The sequence below is a fragment of the Marmota flaviventris genome, chromosome 7, assembly GCF_047511675.1.
Source record: "Marmota flaviventris isolate mMarFla1 chromosome 7, mMarFla1.hap1, whole genome shotgun sequence".
Classification (NCBI taxonomy): Eukaryota; Metazoa; Chordata; class Mammalia; order Rodentia; family Sciuridae; genus Marmota; species Marmota flaviventris.
In genome coordinates, this window is record NC_092504.1 from 83,416,180 (window position 1) to 83,436,000 (window position 19,821).

The following is a 19,821-nucleotide window of genomic DNA, read 5'->3' on the forward strand; positions in this document are numbered from 1 at the left end:
TAAAGTTTTTATTGAGTTGCTGTATTTTGAATTCACTACTTTGACTGAAAGCATTTTCATCAGTGAATGCACAAACCATAATCCAAAACAAACAGGCACAGTAGTAAATAAGCCTGACCCCGATGAAGATATTTGTAATACAAGCAAGTAGATCATTTTAAAGGTTGTGGGCAAAATTTCCAGACTATTAGATATTGGTTGTTGAAATCTTTCCTTCCTCTAGGAATATAAATTGCATTACCACAGTAAGTTAACACATGTGCAGGGAGGGGGAAAAAAGCAGAATGTATTTTCAGATAGATCATTTTGTGTTGTTGTTGTTGTTTAAAATGTGCATTAATTTTCTACCAAACCCCTTACATAAGTGCTAACTCTGGAATGACTACTAAAGAAATAAAACCTTCCTATATTGTAAAATCATGTTAAAAATTTAATTTAAAGGCATGTCCTCTGTCATCTGTCATTGAATATTATTGCTTCTTAGTTCTCCTAGAAAATTACAGGTTAGTAATGATAAATATGTTTTTCCTCCATGCTCTTTGTATTTATAAAGACAGTAAGTTATGCCTTTAGATTTTATATTTGACCTACCAGTATGGCAGTGATAAAGATTTTTGCTGGTTTTGGCTTAACCAAGACAAACAAGTAAGATGTTCAAACAAAGAACTTGGATGATAATATTTTATGTACTATGAAAATATTATTCCAATATTAAAATGGTTGTAATAATTCCTAAAAACCCAATCAGAGAAGGCTAAAATCATATTTTGTTCTGTATTATTTTCATTTGCACAGCTTCCTCTGCTGTCAGAGACTGTAAATTCCCTAGAGGGGAGTCACAGATAAAGCCTAACAATCTGGCCTCAAATGCACTTGCCTTATAACAATTTAAACATGGTACATACATCCCTTACAATAATGTAAGATACCAAAGAGGTCCTCAAAGTCTTATTTTCTCTGTTGTTGTGGGAGAATGGAAGGACAGATGTGACATCCCACCTTGCCATTGCCAAATCTTATGAGGGATTTTCATTGGTTAGAAGTAGGTCAAGGAATGAGGGCAAAGAGAAGACAAATAATCAGAGATGACAGTAGCCATGGACTTAAGATACACAAAGCTCAAATTGTGGCCCTTCTCTATTCCTTCAGACAGCAATGAATACTTCATCATTCAGAGTCAAATTTTAGTATTGCCATGAAAAAGAGAATTTCTAATAGGGTCAACTTTAGTGCAATAACTCCAAGACCATAATTTGTTGCCCATAAATCTTCCAGAAGATCAGCTTTCCCATTGTCAATATTAATTTCTCATGATTTGGCTGTCTTACTCTGGTTTATTAAAACTAAAGAGGAGTTGATTATATATAAGTAGAGTTTCTCTTAGAGTATACAAACTCTAAAGCTTTTTCTTCTTCTTTCACAAGATATATCAAAGAAATTAGATAAGAATGAGTGACAAGGATAATGAAACCACAGGTGATAATAAAAATGTATACATTTTGAGGTTGTAAGCCCAGATTTTAGAGCTGATTCTGTGACTATGAAACCACGTGTCTCTTGTCCCTTGTTGAGAGAACTTTCCCTCTCCTTTCTGTCAGAGGACTCCTGATGTTCTCTAACTCCTGATGGAATGAATCTATAGGGTTCAGAAAACAAAGGCTTTGACTCTCTGTATCCCAGGGGAGATCTGGATTCAATTCCACAAGCATCCCAGTGATTAAACACTTCTTCATATCACTGAGGGACATTATAAAATATCTATTAATTCCGGGCACAGTTGTGCATGCCCGTAATCCCAGTGACTCAGGCAGCTAAGACAAAGGGATTGCAAGTTCAATTCTAGCCTGGGCAATTCAGTGAGACCCAGTCTCAAAAGGAAAAATAAAAATGACTGGAGATGTAACAGTTACTGAACACCCCTGGGTTCAATTGTCAGTACTAAATATAAAAATAAAACAAAATATATTATTGACAGTTTAGCAATAATTTGGAAATCATCCTGTATCTAAACCCTAGGTTCAACCACATTCAAAACCTTAGCAATATTAAATTTTTTTCTTAGCTGTCCTGTAGTTCTGAAATCTCTTTCTTTCTCTTTCCTTCTTCATTCTCATAATGAGTTAAAGATTTGAAGGTAATTCTCAACTTAAAAAGACAGTTCTGCATTCTGTGAACACTTTCAGCTTTTGACTATGTCTAATTCACTTTTTCTCTGAAACACTTTTGCTCCTCCTCTCACATTGTATCCTTTTGAACTCCTGTTATTTTCAGGAACAAATCAGATCAGTTCTTCAAGACTCCTCTCATCCCTCATGACTTTTAATCTTACACTGCGTTTAAGATACTTCTTTGGGTGGTCTTAAATTCTCTATTTTGGGTGTTTTGTTTTTTTTAGATGAACAGAATAATTTTTGTTTTGTTTTGATTTGGTTTTGGGTACTGGGGATTCAACTCAGGGGCACTCAACCATTGAGCCACATCCCCAGAATTATTTTGTATTTTATTTAGACACAGAGTCTCATTGAGTTGCTTAGAGCCTTGCTTTTCCTGAGGCAGGCTTTGAACTCGTGATCCTCCTGCCTCAGCCTCCTGAGCTGCTGTGATTACAGGTGTGCACCACGGCAAATAGCAGATGGACAGAATACTTTTATTTTATTTATTTATTTTTATGTGGTGCTACTAAGGATCGAACCCAATGCTTCACAAGTGCTATGCCACTGAGCTATATCCCCAGCCCCAAAGTCTCTAATTTTTAACCAATTTTCTCTCTTTCAGTTTTCTTTTAAGTTTGTTTGACTTGATTCTATAATTATTATTTCTTAAAAGTCTTTTCAATTAGTAATTAGCCTCCATAAGGGAATATCTTATTTTTTTCCATCCTATTAAACTGAGAGCCACCCATTATAGATGTTTTAATGTGTCTGTTGTATCTTGTCTACTGTGTAAAGTGATAGTCTCACTAATTCTTAGAGCACAGTAGCCTTTGCTCACAAAAGTTTGAATTGTATTAGACCAAAATGCCACTTATCTGATGACCTCTGCTTCCATATCTCCCAACTGCAATGATTATTATTCTGCCAGCCCACATATCATCTCCAGTTCTCCCAGGTCTGAGACATCTGAAAACCCTACTTTATTCTAATGTGTCATAAAAGTTGTGAAACTTTTCAAGAAGGGAATCCTTGATTTATATGAGCTATGATGACCCAGTCACTTCATGAGTCCTTTCTGCTATTTCTCCCAGTCTCTGGCCTGTCATTGATAGAAATAAGCTTCATGGATCATATCTGAGATGTCTATATGTGGACACTAAATTGGTTCCACTGGCTAGTCTGTTCTGCCTTGAATATCAGTCATCAGATTTGGTTGCCCTGTCCTTTTGGGAGAGAACATTCAAATGGCCATCTTTCTAGAATTCTGAGCTGCTCTTTCAATCTTGTTGAGTAACACTTAGTTTTCAAGGAAAAACTTTAGAATTACTTCCTTTTGGAAACCCTCACTGACTTCCCAGAACTTAAATCATCCATTCTTCTCAAATGTTGTAAGAGCACACTAGTTGTCTCTTATTATAATATCTTCCCCACTATATTAAAATTTCCTTGACCCAAGTCCTTGCATGGACTTTAAATTCATCAAGGGTAGTATACTTGTTTTTCTTATCAAGAGTTATCACCAACCATTACTTTAGGGTCATATACAGAATAATACAGCAACATCCGTTGAATAGTTAGATTTTACCTAATCTGCATTTTAATGGCAGTTCATGACCCATCAGTTTCAGGTACTGTGTCTGATGCTAGAGATAAAGGTAGAAGCACCCCATGCCCTTGATGCTCGAGGAGGGAAATTGAACTGCATTATTCCTGAAGTTCTACTTTGGGTGGATTATCAGTCTGTTCTAATTTTGCTGTGTACTCATATTAAATCAGATGTTTAAGTAAAAAGAATCACAGAGAGTGATAAAGACACACTTGAATTGTTACTACATGAAAAATACCTAAGAGATGTCAAGGACATCATTTTGACAACGGAAAGAGTTGGTCTTCTGAATATTACTTTTTGAGCAAAGGAAAATACTATAGTGACAATTTTTCTTTCATTTTTATTTCATATAACCTTTACCTTATTTTTTTTTGTAATAGGAACAACTGCACTTTATTTATTTCTTCTTATGCACCCTTCCATCATCAGCAATCTCCCTAGCCCCAAAACATTTGAAGAAGTTCAATTTTTTAATGGAAACAATTATCACAAGGGAATTGACTGGTAAGAAAAATAACAAAAAATAAACTCCATTATGAACACATGCTCCATCACTGCAGAGAAATTATAGATGTATGCATGGCATCTGCATAATTACAGAATAAATTTGTTATGCTCAATTCTACCACAGTGAATTAGAAATTAATTTATAATGATGATATGTTTAATCAGTGTTGCCTATAATTTGATTTGGACAGTGCAATAATGATAATATTTTTCTGGTAAGTTAATATGATTGAATAAAAAACATTATGTGATATTTTTCATCAGAATTATTCATAAGGATATTTAAAATTCTCTTTAAGCCTACTATTATTTTACAGTGCCTGAATTTTTTTATTAAACGCATTACTTTGTCTTCACAATGATGCTTGAGGAAACAAATAAATCAGTACGTTGCTTTATTTTGTACTATGTGACATGTATCTTCATTAACCCCATAGACTGTATATACTGTATTACAATATAAGCTGATGTTTGTCATGCAAATAATGAGAGCATTTCCCAAACCATATCAACTCTAATAACACACATGCATGAAAAAATATTAATTGGTACTTGATAAATTATAAGTAATTTTAATTATCATAAAATTTTTCATAAACTAAAAAAGAATAAACTTGGTATTGGAGATGATATTCACTCTGGTGAGTTTTCCCTAGCTCTATCCCAGTTTGCCAAGACAATATTGTCCTAAATTTGATTTTTAATTCTCAGGTATATAAGGCCAATCTTACCTGAGTAAATTTCCCTCAATTTTGTGGGTCATCATCATGCATGAACTTGTCCTGAGTGAAAGACCCATTCCTTTTAGATGCAGGATTTAGGATTAATGTCAGTCAGGAGCAATGCCAGTGAGTATATCTGGTTTTCCATCATGAGCAGAGATGTGACCATTTTATGTCTAGGATATTACTACCCTACCTTAATTTTAAAAGACTAAGTATTGAAATTACATGCATATTATTAAAAGCAGAACAGCACTTTTCTCTTATCTGTGAGCTCAAATGGAACACAAATTGTTAAGCAGGAATATAGATGAGATTCTTCAACACTCCACATTTGGGAAACATAATAACAAATGTCAAAGAGGAAAATAAGTGTCTTATATGAATTCTTAATTGCTCTCATTATTTATTTCTAGAACATTTGAGGGTTAGAGAAGTGATGAGCTGTAAGGAGGGTTACACACATAATTAAAGCCTTGTACTGAATTAACCTCAAAACATATTGATTCCATAATCTACACACAGAGGAACGTTCCGACAGCATATGGAGAAATGAACCTACCGAGGCACCACAGGATCAACTGGCAGGAAATATCCCCTTAATTACTCTAGATAGACTATAATGTGCTCACATTGCTACATATACTACAAATTATGCAGCAGCTAAAAAGGAGAACAGCCATCCCTTAATCTGTTTAGTATTTTATAGCTATTTTGACTTGCACATTTTTGTATCTTGTGAACTTCAATCTCACCTTAAAAATTTCTTTCACATAATTTGCAAACACACATTAACTATATTAAAATATTAGCAAAGCAAGATGGTATAATTTTCTGTTTGCCAGGAATAAACAATATTTCTGTATTTGGCTTTTGATAACACAGAGTATCAGCTCAAATGTACAGTATTTTCCCTTTGTTCTGTATCAAAAACTACTTACTCCATTTCATTCCTTCCCCTGATCCAAATAAGTTATTATAATGATAATATTTTGTGCTTATTCATACTCAATGTGTATAGAATATCTGTTATTCAGGCTACTTTATAGCATAATAATTACAAATTGGTCAAATAAGTGTAAAATGTTCAAATTGCTTCCTAATCAGAGTACAGGTTAATCAAATCTCAGGTTAATCATCTCTCTCTCTATCTTCAGGTATATGGACTTTTTTCCTACTCCATCTAACATTACAAGTGATTTTCTATTTGAAAAGAGTGCTAATTATTTCCATTCAGAAGATGCTCCCAAGCGAGCTGCATCTCTAGTCCCCAAAGCCAAGATCATCACAATCCTCATCGACCCTTCAGACAGGGCATACTCTTGGTACCAGGTATGAGCAATGAAAAACACTGCTGAAAGCATTTAGTTGTAGCTTGAATATAGGCAATGGTGAATCATGAAAATAAAAACCAGATACACTGAGATTCAAATATAAAAACACACATGTATACATATATATGTATTTGTTATACATATATTCATACACACATATATACACATATATAGTTGTATTTGTATAATGTATAAATATGCATATATTTATGACTATAAAAATTGAATATTTAACTCATACTATCAACTTGGACAAGGATTTTCAAGCATAAAATAATAGAAAAAAATCATATGTCAAAGAATTAATAAATTGCCCAAACTATACAATCATGTCAAATGTTGGTCTTTAAAAAATTAACAAAATTAAAAGTCAGTATGTAAAAAGGATAGCTTTAATAAATACAGGGTAAACAATTTATAAACAAAATTTATAGGTAATTCTTCCAAATCACTAAATAAAATGAACAGTATCAGTAATAAAATGAACAAAAGGCACAAACAGACAATTGTATACACGTACAACAGAAAATTGTATACACATTGCTCAACAGTTTATGGGAAAAATGATCAAACCAATTAGGTATCAATAAAATATAAATTAAAATGAAAGTTTTATAATATCTTGACAAGATTACTGATACTTCTGCTGGCAACAGTGTGATAATAAAGGTTGATAGCATTCCAAAAGAAAGGTACATTTGGGATATTTTCTGAAAACTTGTTTGGTAAGAGCATCAAAAGGTGTGTAAAGATCTTTTCAGTGTGATTCCTTTTTTGGGATTGAAGGTACAGAAAATTTCAAAGGTATGAACAAATATTTACATACATTGTAGCACTATCTATAATAATAGGAACAAATGAAAAGGTAAATGCCTGACAATATTGATTTGTGTCACACTGAAGTGGAATATTGTATGAGTATGTTTCATTATAGTTCTAATCAATAAAATGGTAATTAAAGAATTGTGTTTATTCTATTGTGTGAATAGGTACTAATCATAAAGATAAATAATTAAACATTGTGATTATGCTGTGAGGAAGTACGTAAAGGTGCTCCAAGAGAATTCTCTAGGGAAATGAACTACTTGGAACTGAATGATGAATACATAAGTAACTGTGTGAAGGGAGAAGGCAAATGGAGGAGAGGGAGAGGTATATGCAAAGTGCCCATGGTATATAGAACCATAGTACACAGAGGCACACCAGGGCTGCCATTTTTTTTTAGCAATTAAAAGCCTTTGCAAATAGTAATCAGTGTGTTACTACCAGATTTTCATTTAGAAAACATTATGTTATCTTCTATTTGAAGAATGGATTGGAGTATGACAAACGGTCATTCAGTGAAGTCAAACTAGAGGGTATTGCAATAGGCTTGCTGAAAAATAGTGGTATAAGTAGAAAGTGAAGGAAGTATAAAAATATTAATAGATGTTTGGAGATTAGAATCAATGAGCCTAAGAAGGAAGTATGAAGGATGAATCAAGTTTCCTTCCAATCTGGGAAACTACATGATGCCCATGCACTCCCATGCAAAAAGATGTCCTGAAGAAGGATACAGTAGATCTCCTGGTAGGGCAGGAGATGTGAGGCTAATGAAAAGAAAAGGATGATTATGACATATGGATTCTCATCTTAACAGAAAGGAACAGTATAATTTATTGGCATTATGGGGAAGGGGTCCCAGTTGGAGACAGAAATCTTTGAATCTGCCACATGAGCCATAATCACAAAAATAATGAAATGACCCAAGGAGACAGTTTAGAAATGAAAAGCACAGAGAAGATAAGGTATCAAAAGGGACAAAAAAATAACAGTCCCAGTGAAGAAATTCAGGAACATGGTGACCTAAAATTTAGGAGGAGACAGTGCTGCCAAATGCAGGTGGTGACACAGTGACAAAGAGCTGCTATGAAATTACACAATTGGGTAAAACAAGGCCTTAATTCTTTTCATTGATTTGAAAGATAAGGCAGGAGTTAAAGCCCCTAGCCACAGAGTGAAAAGAGAAAAACTAGATGGGTTTGGTTGTAGAATAATAAGCAGGGATGAAGGAATAGTAATAGCATTTGCAAGACTCAAAAATTGTGATTTTAAAGAGAAAAAACAAGGTGTTGTCTTACTATATAGGAGCTGAAGTGGGATCAAGGGAAACATAGTATGTGTTGTGTAGTGGTGGTGATTTGATTTAAGATAGAAAGTTTCCAAAGAAAAAGAAGTACAGGTAAGGAGAGAAAATGAGTAGTAAACCCTGTGAAGAACCAAGAAGTGATAGCCAAAGTAAATAGGTTAATGAATAAAAATACATTTTAAAAACATGAAATTAAACACATAGAATTTCTAAGGAAAAAACTATATTGAAATCAGAATATTTTAAACTAGTAATAGTTTTATTTACTAAACCATTAATGACAAGTTCTAATGGCGAGTCAAACCACTGTAATATTGATGAGCATAGGCAACATTTTGATATATCTGAAACACCTATAATGTTATATAAAATAACTGATTTTTGTTGGTGGCAAAATTACAGGTAAGATAATTAGTGTGTCTACTGTCATCATTCACAATTAAAGAAAATGTTAAATTTCATTTAGAGGTTGCTGAAAATAAAGAGCTTTTGTTGTTATTGTTGTTGTTGTTGATCCAAATTCATAGACCTCACTATATTCTATTAATGGGTCTCTGTCTAAAAATCTCTGGCATGAAACTTGAAGGATGTTGGAGAGGATGAATGTATGTGCTAGTAAATTCAGAAGCCTGGAGTAGAGAAATGGAAGACACTGTGATGGTCTGTCCTTTGGGAAATTAGAATAGTTTAATCTGATGAAAAGGAGACCAATAGATTAGGGAGCTTGCATTTTGAAGAGATGAATAAAAGGGGATATGAACTTGCACATGAGTGGGATAAAGCTGACCACAGAAATGTAAATTGTCTACAGGAATGATAACTTATTGAAATTGTTGATCTTGAATTGTGGTAACAGGGTATATATATTCCAAAATATCAACTATGTGAATGAATTTTGTGTATGTGTATGTTTAATAAATATGGAAATGAATGGGAAAATTAGGAAGATTTACTTAAAGAAAATTTAAGGGTATAAAAGAAAATTTAAGGGTATAAGACAAATAATTTCCATAAAAATTTTATTCTTCCTTTTTCTTGACTTTGCAAAATTTCTTCAATAATATGTATTACCAAGAATAAGTAACAAAAGCCAAAAATGTGACATTACAAATTGGCATTAAAAATAGTTGGGGATTTAAATAAAATGCTTGGATTAGAAGCAAGATTCATAAGTTACCATCAGAATCTTTGAATCAGTGTTCCCACAGGATACAAAAGTAAGTCTTTCTCAGTTTATGAAACTCATATTGCAAAGCAAGATAAATTTATTTTTTTAAAATAGTGCCAAAAACATTAAGATGCTAATCCTTAATTATAAGTTTTAAATATTTGGAGGAAATGTTGAGGATTTTCCTAGCAGAAAACATAGTCATTGCTTTTAGCAAATTAAAATAAATTTTTCACATAAATTAAACCATTTAAGTAAAATAGAATTTATATAATGTATGTCTTCTTTGTGCCTGCTTTTTCAAATAAATTCTTTGAACATACAGATTTGAAAGGAATTATTTTTTTCTGATAATACTTTTTATTGCCATATTGCTGAGAGCAGGGCCCCAAAGTGTTCCACACTTCAAAATAATGTAGCCTATTACTTAGCTAGTCCTGTCTATTCAGTAAATACCATAAATCCAAAGCTCAGCAGGTATAATTCAGAAACTCCTACAAATGTCACCTGCCACTGTAATTTCTACCCCATATTTTTATAATGGACCTCACAGAGAACTAAAGTGCTATTTTTGCCATAAAATATGTCCCTTTGTGACTTCCAGGTCATATTTTTATGCTAATCTTAGTCACAGGAATATGAAGAAAAGTTAGTGCTAAACTGGTATAAATCAATACAGAACAGATTAAGTACACTTCCTGATTATCACTGTTTATAATAGAAATTTTAGTGTTACTGTCCTGCATTCATATGCCTACGGCTTATTTATAATTCTTTATTCATATGATCTAATTTCTATACATTTTGTTTATTGAATGAACTATAAAATTTCTGTATTCTCAGCATAGTGAATGTACATCTAGGAAGGACAATGTATATACAATAATTAGGGGGATTTTATTAGTCCCACCAATTTTCCACTCACTAGTTACTCTTGAACTATTCCCCACTTCCTAAATCATCTTTACTCTTTTAGTTGTTCTATTTCTAACTCAAATATAAGGCTTATTACTCACATATGGGGTCTGCTATTACACAATCATATCAGATTCCATTATATTTTCATCCTTAGCCTTACTAGATTTTCTTCATATTCACTTTTAGATATCTCACACCACCAAATCATTTATCCCTACACGCATCATCCACCTTCACTCTAACTTACCTTATATGATAAAGTTCTCTTAGTTCCTATGTTCGTTTATTTCGGATTATCAATATCTTTCTTGTAACATATTAACTTAAAAGTTTCAGCCATTGAAAAATGTTCTTTTATCTGTCATCAAAATTAACCCCTTATTGGCTTGGCTGTCACCACAAGTAACTTATACTGCTAGTCAAATACATGACTTTGTTACAATCTAGTACTCTATTGACTCCCACACTAGATTTGATTTCTTTGAAGATAATGGTTCTAGGTTATATCTTTTTATCTCAGGAACCTATTGCTGTTCTTTATTCTAGAAAGATGCATAATAAATGCTTGTGAAATTGTATTGACTGAGAAATTCATCTCTCTTTGAGTTGGGCTCTTTCCTGCTCGACCAATGAAAGTTTGGTATAAAAGACTAAGAGAATTTTGTACTGAAAAAGTAGGAGTGAAGTAGTACTTGGGAATTAGCAGTGTTAGTTGGAAACCCATAGGAGAATGAAAGAACCTTGATTAACATCAACATGAATCTGAAACCTAAACAAACATGATAAATAGATATCTGCCTTCTCCACAGCACCAGCCATACTGAGAAATGGGAACGTTAGACCCTGGAGGAGCAGCTATAATGAAATAGTGGGCTCTGTAATATGTAAGCCCACTCTTGCCCATCTGAATCTCATTTTATCAGACTTGATTTGTCTTGTCCCTGATACTTTTTCTCTCCTAATCAGATCCACACAGAAAATTCTTGTACTCTGTCTCTGCTTTTCAACTAAACATCTTAGACATGCACATAACCACAAGCTCTCTGCATATCACCTGATGTGTAGTGAAGGCTGGTATTTTACAATAAGCAATGTGCCAGTGCCTATTTTAATAAATGTAGTTTTGACCATATTTTTCATTCTATAATCAAGTACCTTTATTATTTTGTGATATGAAAGACACACACATCTCACACGTGCACACACTCATTTATATAGCTACAGAAACATTTTGAAAAACTAACCTTACAACTGACTTTTTGTTTAAAGCACCAACGATCACATGAAGATCCAGCTGCCCTGAGATTTAATTTCTATGAAGTTATTACAACAGGATATTGGGCCCCATCTGACTTAAAAACTTTGCAGAGGAGATGCCTAATACCTGGATGGTATGCCGTCCACATAGAAAGATGGCTAACTTACTTTGCAACTTCTCAGGTAATGTCCTGATATTAATTTCCTCTGTTAATTACATCATGATTGTGTTTCACTGACAAACAGAAAAATGTGAACAAACATTGCCAGGGATAGAAATTTATTGTCAAAGAAAATTGTATGTAAAGACGAAATGTGAATTTTTATTTTTAATTTCACTATTACTATTAAAATTCTATTAAATGACTCTGAAACACATTCCTAGGATCCTCTTTTGAATAGTAGCTGGTTTCACAATGGTAAGTTCTCCCAAAGGAATTTCGTATGATTCACAGGCAACACCTTTCAACTACTAGTAGAACTGACAGTTAATTTGTGGATTTCCTTATAAGGACAGAAGGAGCTCATGCACTAGACCACCACAATACAAAGTACTGCAGCATTTCCCGGAGTATATAATATAGCCCAAAATAAGGATTTCAGGAAATATCCATATTCTTATAATTTTCATTCCAGATCAGGGCATAATTGAAGGCCCAGAGAATGGACTTCAGCAATGACATGTTTTTCTTTTCTTTTTAAACATTCCTTTGGTAAATCTGATCTTCTAGAACAGTAAATGAAGGTCATAAAGACAAGAACAAACATCTTCCTCCACCATCTTGTCATGGTTTATAACACTAGATGGATCTTTTTGATCTGGATGACCAGTAGTTCTGTCTTTGACTCCAGGTTTGCCCGTATGAGATTTGGTAGTCGGGATGCTTATCTAATTACACTACAGATGGAAATATTCTGTTCTCACTGAAGTACTAACTCAAGAGAGTGTGTGTATTTCTGACTTAGAAGAAAGTAAGTGAAGGACTATCACTTAAGAACTCCCAAAAAATAATCCCCTATGGCAAACTTTAATTATTGTTAATTGAAAGGATGCAAGAAGAGCAAACATTAAAATGTGTTCTAAGTAGTTCATGTTTTCTTCCTATTCATACTGACCTAATTTATTAATGTCATACCAGGTCAAGGGAAGCAGCACAGTCTATTCAATTTAGTTTTGTTCTTCATAAAGTGACTATTTTTGACTTTACAGTTGCTAATTATTGATGGACAGCAGCTGAGATCTGACCCAGCTACTGTGATGGATGAAGTTCAGAAGTTTCTGGGAGTTACACCTCATTACAATTACTCTGAAGCACTAACGTGAGTTTATTCTCATGCTTGATTTCATTTCCATTATTTGCCATCATAAATTATCACTGGTAGGTGTGTATATAGCACCATTACTACTAGCTATGAATTTATACATCATTTTGCCACTCAAAAGCAGTCAAAGAAATATCTTCATTACTCATGTAGTGTCTCCCTTTTGAATGCCAGGAATACTTTATCTTATAGAGTATTATAGGTATTTCATATTATGATGAATGAATTCCCCTATTTTGGAGCTTTTCCCTAGTACCAGTTTGGTTAACTAAACTTTTCACAAGTCTACTCTATGCAGAAAGTATCCTAGAAATTGAAGCTACAAAGATGAGAAATATATTCTCTTCCTCTGAGTAATTTACAAGTTAGAAATGAAATATCGATGGACATCTTTCCTTCTGTGAAAGTGCCCAGCCCCAAATTGGGAATGAAGTACATTCATGTTTTATTCTGTATTTACTAAAATATTTACAAATAAATGAAAGCATGTATCATACTCCAGCTGTCCATTGTTGCATCTCCAAAACTACTGGCATGAATTAACAGCTATTTTAGGACACTTATGGATTCTGTAGCTCACGAATTAGTCAGGCACAGCTGGGATAGCTTGTTTTACTCATTATCTCAGGTCACATCTGGGAGGACTTGAGTATTTCAATATGACCCAAATGGCTGAGGACTGAAATCATTGGGAGGCTTCTCCATCCACATACTTGGACTGGGATGGCTCAAAGGCTGTGCTCAGTAGGCTGAAGATTCCACGTGGCCTCTCCTGGTACTCAGCTTTCTCACAGTGGCTGTGTTCCAGGAGGGAGTGAAATGTTGAGGAAGCTGTGGTGCAAGAGAGTCATAGACTTCTCTGACCTAGACTTGCAAGTCACAGGACATTGCTTATGCTGCCTTCTGATGGTTACTGTGGTCACTAAGGCCAGTCCAAATTTAAGAAAGGAAAATGAGATTCCACCTCTTAATAAGGAAAGACAAGGTCATGCTACAGAAGAGCATGTGGGATGGAAGATTTTGTTACAGTCATCTTGGGAAAATAAACCCATATATTAAGGTAATTTCAAATGGGCAAGGAGGAATATAAACCAAAATAAAAACCAAAATAAAATCTCCAAGAAGCCAAAACATATTTTAAAAGGGCATGGACTTTGCTCATAAACATTCCCCCCACAAAGTCAGATACAAAGTCTATTAAATTTTACACAAAATTCTAACAAGCCTGATTATGTAATTTCCCAGTTCACAGCAGATTAGAATCAGCAATTAGACAATTAGAGAGGGTAATGGAGGGACAGGAAAAGCAGTAATAAGATTTGGTTGTTCCTTATCCACTAAAATAACCCTAATGAAGTTTTTACCTACACATGGAAATAGCAACAAAACAAGGCATGCCCCTGTTGATTTAGTAGACAATCTTCTTATAATATGTTTTGCATTAATAGTTATTGATGCTGACATACCTTCCCTGCTCCTCAGTATTAGTTTAGGCAACGCTTCTATCCTGTTTACTACAAATAGTTGCTCGTGGTTCAATAAACCTGTAAAATCATACTTTTGGGAGGAAAATTATAAGCAACATAAAATGGGAATTTTGATATCTCTCACATATCATAAAATTAATAACTAGAGTGATATTAAGTGTAATAAAGAAAGTCAAGTGTCAACCAACTCATCTTCTAAAAGTTGACTAACAGTTATTTGAGAAACATTTTCCATCTTAATTTCACAATTTCATGCCTACTCAAGTAAAACAATGAATTGATACAACTTAGGGAAGATAAATAGCCTTTGTTAGATTTAGGATATACACAGTTGCCAATACAATAAATGAGAACAGGACAGCAAAATGATGTGGATTTAAGGTTATGTCTATCCTTTTTAAAAAACTTTCAATACTCTAGACTTGCAATATTTTAAATGGCTCTTCTTGCTCAGGTTGTACTAAGCTCTGCTTCACATGGTTGCTGCAGAGAGCAAGGAGAGACTACAGTCCACCCTGAGTTCTCCACACTACCTGAGAGCAAAGGAGAGATGCTCAGTGTGTGTATAAATATCTCAGCTTTGTTGCCAGTGCTGTATTTTACCTTAACACAGTTAAATATTCTCATCCTGAGGCAGAAAATGCTGTTTGGGGCACTGTTATGCCGACTTCCCCATCTCATTTTGCACATCATGCTGAATTGTTTTTCCTCTTGGGAAATTAATGAAAACTGGAGAAAGGACTGTGATAGGCAGGGAGCAGATTGAAAAGTTCAGGTTGGAAATGACTCTGTCTTCCTTTTATCCATTTAACTAGTGATGTATTTAATTTTAATTGATAACATGTACTAGGACAACTTGGACTGCAAAGATCAGGTCTCTAATAACAGGCTGGGCAGAGAACTGTGAAGAAATTTCCTTCTCACCCTAAATGAGTTCACATATGTGCAGACGCAAATTGCAGGTGTACCGGTATTATAGGAATGGGCCCAGGGCAACAAAATATTCCGCAACTAATTAACTTTACATCCCAGTCAATTATGCTTCATCCTTCTAAAACATCTGCTGAGCAACAAAAAATGCAAACCTTTTCAATGTTTTATGCATGCGGCAAGTCCCATAGCAATAAATTTAAAATTTCCCTGCTTATTTGGTTCATTCTTTCATTTTCCCTATCTTGTTAGTCCTAAACAAAAATTCTTATACATTTCACTTTAAACAAAATAATTAGGCCACACATCCTTCCTTTTGTAACTTGGTGCAGCCATGGAAGCAAAACAACATTAGAATTTCCTTTAAGAGTGTAGGAACCTTAATCATCCAATAGGATTATCTGCCTTCAACAAAAAGAAAGAAGAGCTGTGTAATCTTTCACTCACCATTTGTATTGCCGGTATCTCATGTTGTCTAACAACAATATAATTTCCTTTTTTTAAAGTGAAAACATTTAAACTATTAAACAAAATGAAGCGTTTTCCAAGTTGGAAAGTTTAATTATATTTGTATTCAGAGTCATATGCCTACATTACATTTAGGTTTTTTTAATATACATCATAGAATGATTTCAAAGAAATGTGTGTGTGTGTGTGTGTGTGTATGCATGTGTATGAATGATTGAACTCAGGGACACTCAACCACTGAACCACATCCTCAGCCCTATTTTATTTAGAGACAGGGTCTTACTGAGTTGCTAGCACCTTACCATTGCTGAAGCTGGCTTTGAATTCCTGATCCTCCTGCTTCAGCCTCCCAAGCCACTGGGATTACAAGTGTGCACTACCATGCCCTGCAGTGTCAACATATTTTGTCAGTGATCATAAGCAGATAAAATATCCTAAAGGTACTTTATATAGGGAATGTGATTTTGATGTTGGTCCCTGATTTTATATAGAGTCATAAGTAAAATATAGAATATAACAATTTCAATGTCAAATTGGACTGAAGGCATTACTTAAAATGTATACTAATAGTTTCTTTTATCTCAATGTCCCCTCTCAAATCAGCCGAATCTGTGGAAACTAATTAAGTCAAAACAATGGGCATGAAAAACTACATTTTCTTTATTTAATTGGTGAGGCTCTCTCACTGAAAATTCCATATACAGTTTATAATCTTTAAATGTTTCATCTAATATAGGTTTGATCCCCAGAAGGGCTTTTGGTGTCAACTACTGGAAGGAGGAAAGACCAAATGCCTTGGAAAAAGCAAAGGCCGAAAATATCCACCCATGGATCCAGAGGTAATATTCTCCTAATATGAACTGCTATAGCAAAAAATCTGTTTATACAGCTATTTCAAAATTAGTAACAGAGATATGCTCCCATATTCTGATCTTTTTTTTACATCAGTAGTTTATACATTTAGAAGATGAGAGAGATAACTAGATAGACAAAGGGTTGATCAATATCCCTATAGATTGTTTCCTATTGGAATGCAATTCAAACTTAAATATTTTCCTTTTCAAATGTGTGAAAAACTTGTTTAGCAAACAAGTGATTTTTACATAAAATATAGAAAGATCATTCTTGTACATTTAAGACACTTATCCAGCCCCTGCACTATGACTGATCCTGAACTAAGCAATGGAGAGGATACACATATAAAATAATTATGAACCCACATTTATTAGAGGATAGAGAAATTAGTTTTGGTCACAGATTTACAATAAGATAACAATGACAAACTAAATTCCAAAAAGACCAAAAAAAAAAGAAGAAGAAGAAAAAGAAAAAGAAAATCTCAATAGAAGTAAAGTGTTAGTGTTATTCTAGGGATGGGAAACCAACAGCAATTGACTCAGGTATCCTGAGTATATCTCTGAAGGCAAGGTGAGCAAAGGGAGGACGCCAGTGATGCACGTGTTACTATGGAGACAGAAGTACCAGAAAGTCCTTCAACTGTATCTCTGAACTCAATAATTTCAAAAGGATTTCAGAAATCACTTTAATCTGCCAAAAATCAATGTACTGTTCCCACTACTGCTATAAACATCCAAATTTGAAGTGTTTACACTCTGGTTTAAGGGTAGAAATGCAACGAAAGGCCTGGTGAATGGTCCAAGATGCAATGTAGTTGTCTTAAATCCATTTCCACAGTACATACAAAAGTCTCCAGGCAGTTTTATGAAGAAAGTGACCCATTCGTGTTATAATATTGGGGAGAGCTTGAAAGAGATGGTAGAACTTTTTCATGTCAGATAGACAAACTATGTGTGGGCCATTGCCACCTATACTTACATGGGAAAAGTGTTCAATTCCGCTGATTTGCTGAAGATTCACAGAACTATGTAAACTGGGTTATAATATGAAGGAAGAGACATCAAGAAAAAAAAAGAAAGAGACATCAAGAAAGAAAGGCTAATTACAAATTTTCTGTTTTCCAGAAGTTTGTGTAAATAAAAGTGAACCATGAAACTAAAACCATTGATATATTTTAGCCTTAATTTTTACCATTTATCTAATAAAGGCCAATCTCTCCAGTTTGACAAGTAATATAAGAATTTTTTAAAGACCCACTTCAGAGATCTTATGGTATTTTGAAAGTAGAAAGCTCTTAATGATTAAAACCATCTATATTTGATCTGAATAACTATAGAAAAATTTTCTGTAATGTGGTAAATTATTTTTTGCAATCATGGATTTCAGTTTTTGCGATTATTTGTGCTTACTTTTAATTTTTATTCTATGCTGCAATTTTTAAAAGAAGAGTTATAATATGTTTTGCATTAACTTCTATATATTTGCTTCCTCACCAGGTACCTACCTATTCTTCTCTAGTATTATACTTTTGTTCTCACTTTTTTCTCTGTGGGATCATCATGGATCCCACAATAAATATGTATTATAATGATAGATAAGTCACTTAGCACACACCTGGACCTATTTTTTTTTTTATTTTTCAGCTATTCTTTTTCCAAATTTTTCTAAAAGACTAAAATGAGCGATGTTTGAGGAAAAAAATAAGGTAGTTTGTAAACATCTCTATCATAACAGAATTTCTTAAGAAATACAGGTTTCATAATCTGGTTTGAGAATATGATAAATGCTTTCAATCTTTTTTTTCTTTTTTCTTTCCAGTCTAGAACTTTCCTCTCTAATTACTACCGAGATCATAATGTGGAACTGTCCAAATTGCTACATAGACTGGGGCAGCCTCTGCCATCGTGGCTAAGACAGGAGCTACAGAAAGTGAGATAGCACTGGAGACAAGAATCATGCCTCTCAAGATATTTACTTTACTATTAAGTAGAAAAAACAAACCCCACAACTTTTACCCCTTGTTGCATTTGTGATTGTCAACAGAGGACTATATGAATAAATTTCCTTCAATCTTTTTCATAAAATGAAAACTGTTATATATGCACGTATTGGCAGTTACTAGCACCAATCCCTATGTAAGCTCTTCAGAAAAAAAATTGTGGGGTTTTGTGGTATTACCAGTTTCTAGTGTGGGGACTATCATACAGCTCAATTCCTCTGTTAACTAATTTTCAGAAACTGTGTATGACTGCTAATGCTGATTATATGCAAAGAACCTATTAAAATTTTAAGGAAAAGATAAGGACTGAGGTGTTTGTAAATTAGGTTAGTGGTAACCCAATAGCTGAATAAAGGGCTAACATTTTCCCTTAATTTACAAATAATTTGGGTTTTTTAAAAAGAAATTATAATATCACACACATTTATTTTTGAATAATTTTCATTTACTTTATTTAGCCCACATATATTTTTCTCTGTTTACTTTCCTTTATGAATTTCCTTGACTTCCTAAAGAAGTTGTGAAGTTGTACCCTGCCATATTTTTTGTGTCTTTTCATCTTGTAAAAGGGGCCTATTTGAAAAGTTCTGTATTCACAGATATCACTGGTTCGTCAAACAGGAGAGACCATTCTCAGTGAACCTGACATTGTGGTTCCACTAAAATCTATTGGAGAGTTTCAGGGGGGAATTAAAAAGGGGGCGGGGATACCTGTATAACATCACTATTATGTGAAAGGCCATCTTGAAATGGGTCCAGAAATCTTAGCCTACAGCATATTAATCCATATAATTTCACTTTGACAATGATGAAGTAGTTATATATATATTTTTTCACTATAGAAGAAAAAATTTTATTGATAATTCTGGAATGAAAACACCAAGTTGTATTTGCAGGTATAGTGAGGCATTGTGCCTTCTATATAGTATATGTCAATCTTTTTAAAGCATGAATTTTTCT

At 33.8% G+C, this 19,821-nt stretch overlaps 1 protein-coding gene across 1 annotated transcript in view; it reads left to right on the top strand.

Annotated features, from left to right (window-relative positions):
* The window catches only part of Ndst4 (N-deacetylase and N-sulfotransferase 4), a 241,619-nt gene extending 222,819 nt beyond the window's left edge, over positions 1-18,800 (top strand). Inside the window, exons 8-13 of the mRNA XM_027935447.3 lie at positions 4,143-4,266; positions 6,149-6,323; positions 11,809-11,979; positions 13,007-13,116; positions 16,741-16,843; positions 18,681-18,800. Of these exons, the coding sequence (XP_027791248.2) occupies positions 4,143-4,266; positions 6,149-6,323; positions 11,809-11,979; positions 13,007-13,116; positions 16,741-16,843; positions 18,681-18,800 (803 nt within the window). The remainder of the gene's footprint in view (positions 1-4,142; positions 4,267-6,148; positions 6,324-11,808; positions 11,980-13,006; positions 13,117-16,740; positions 16,844-18,680) is intronic.
* Positions 18,801-19,821: the final 1,021 nt, after the last annotated feature.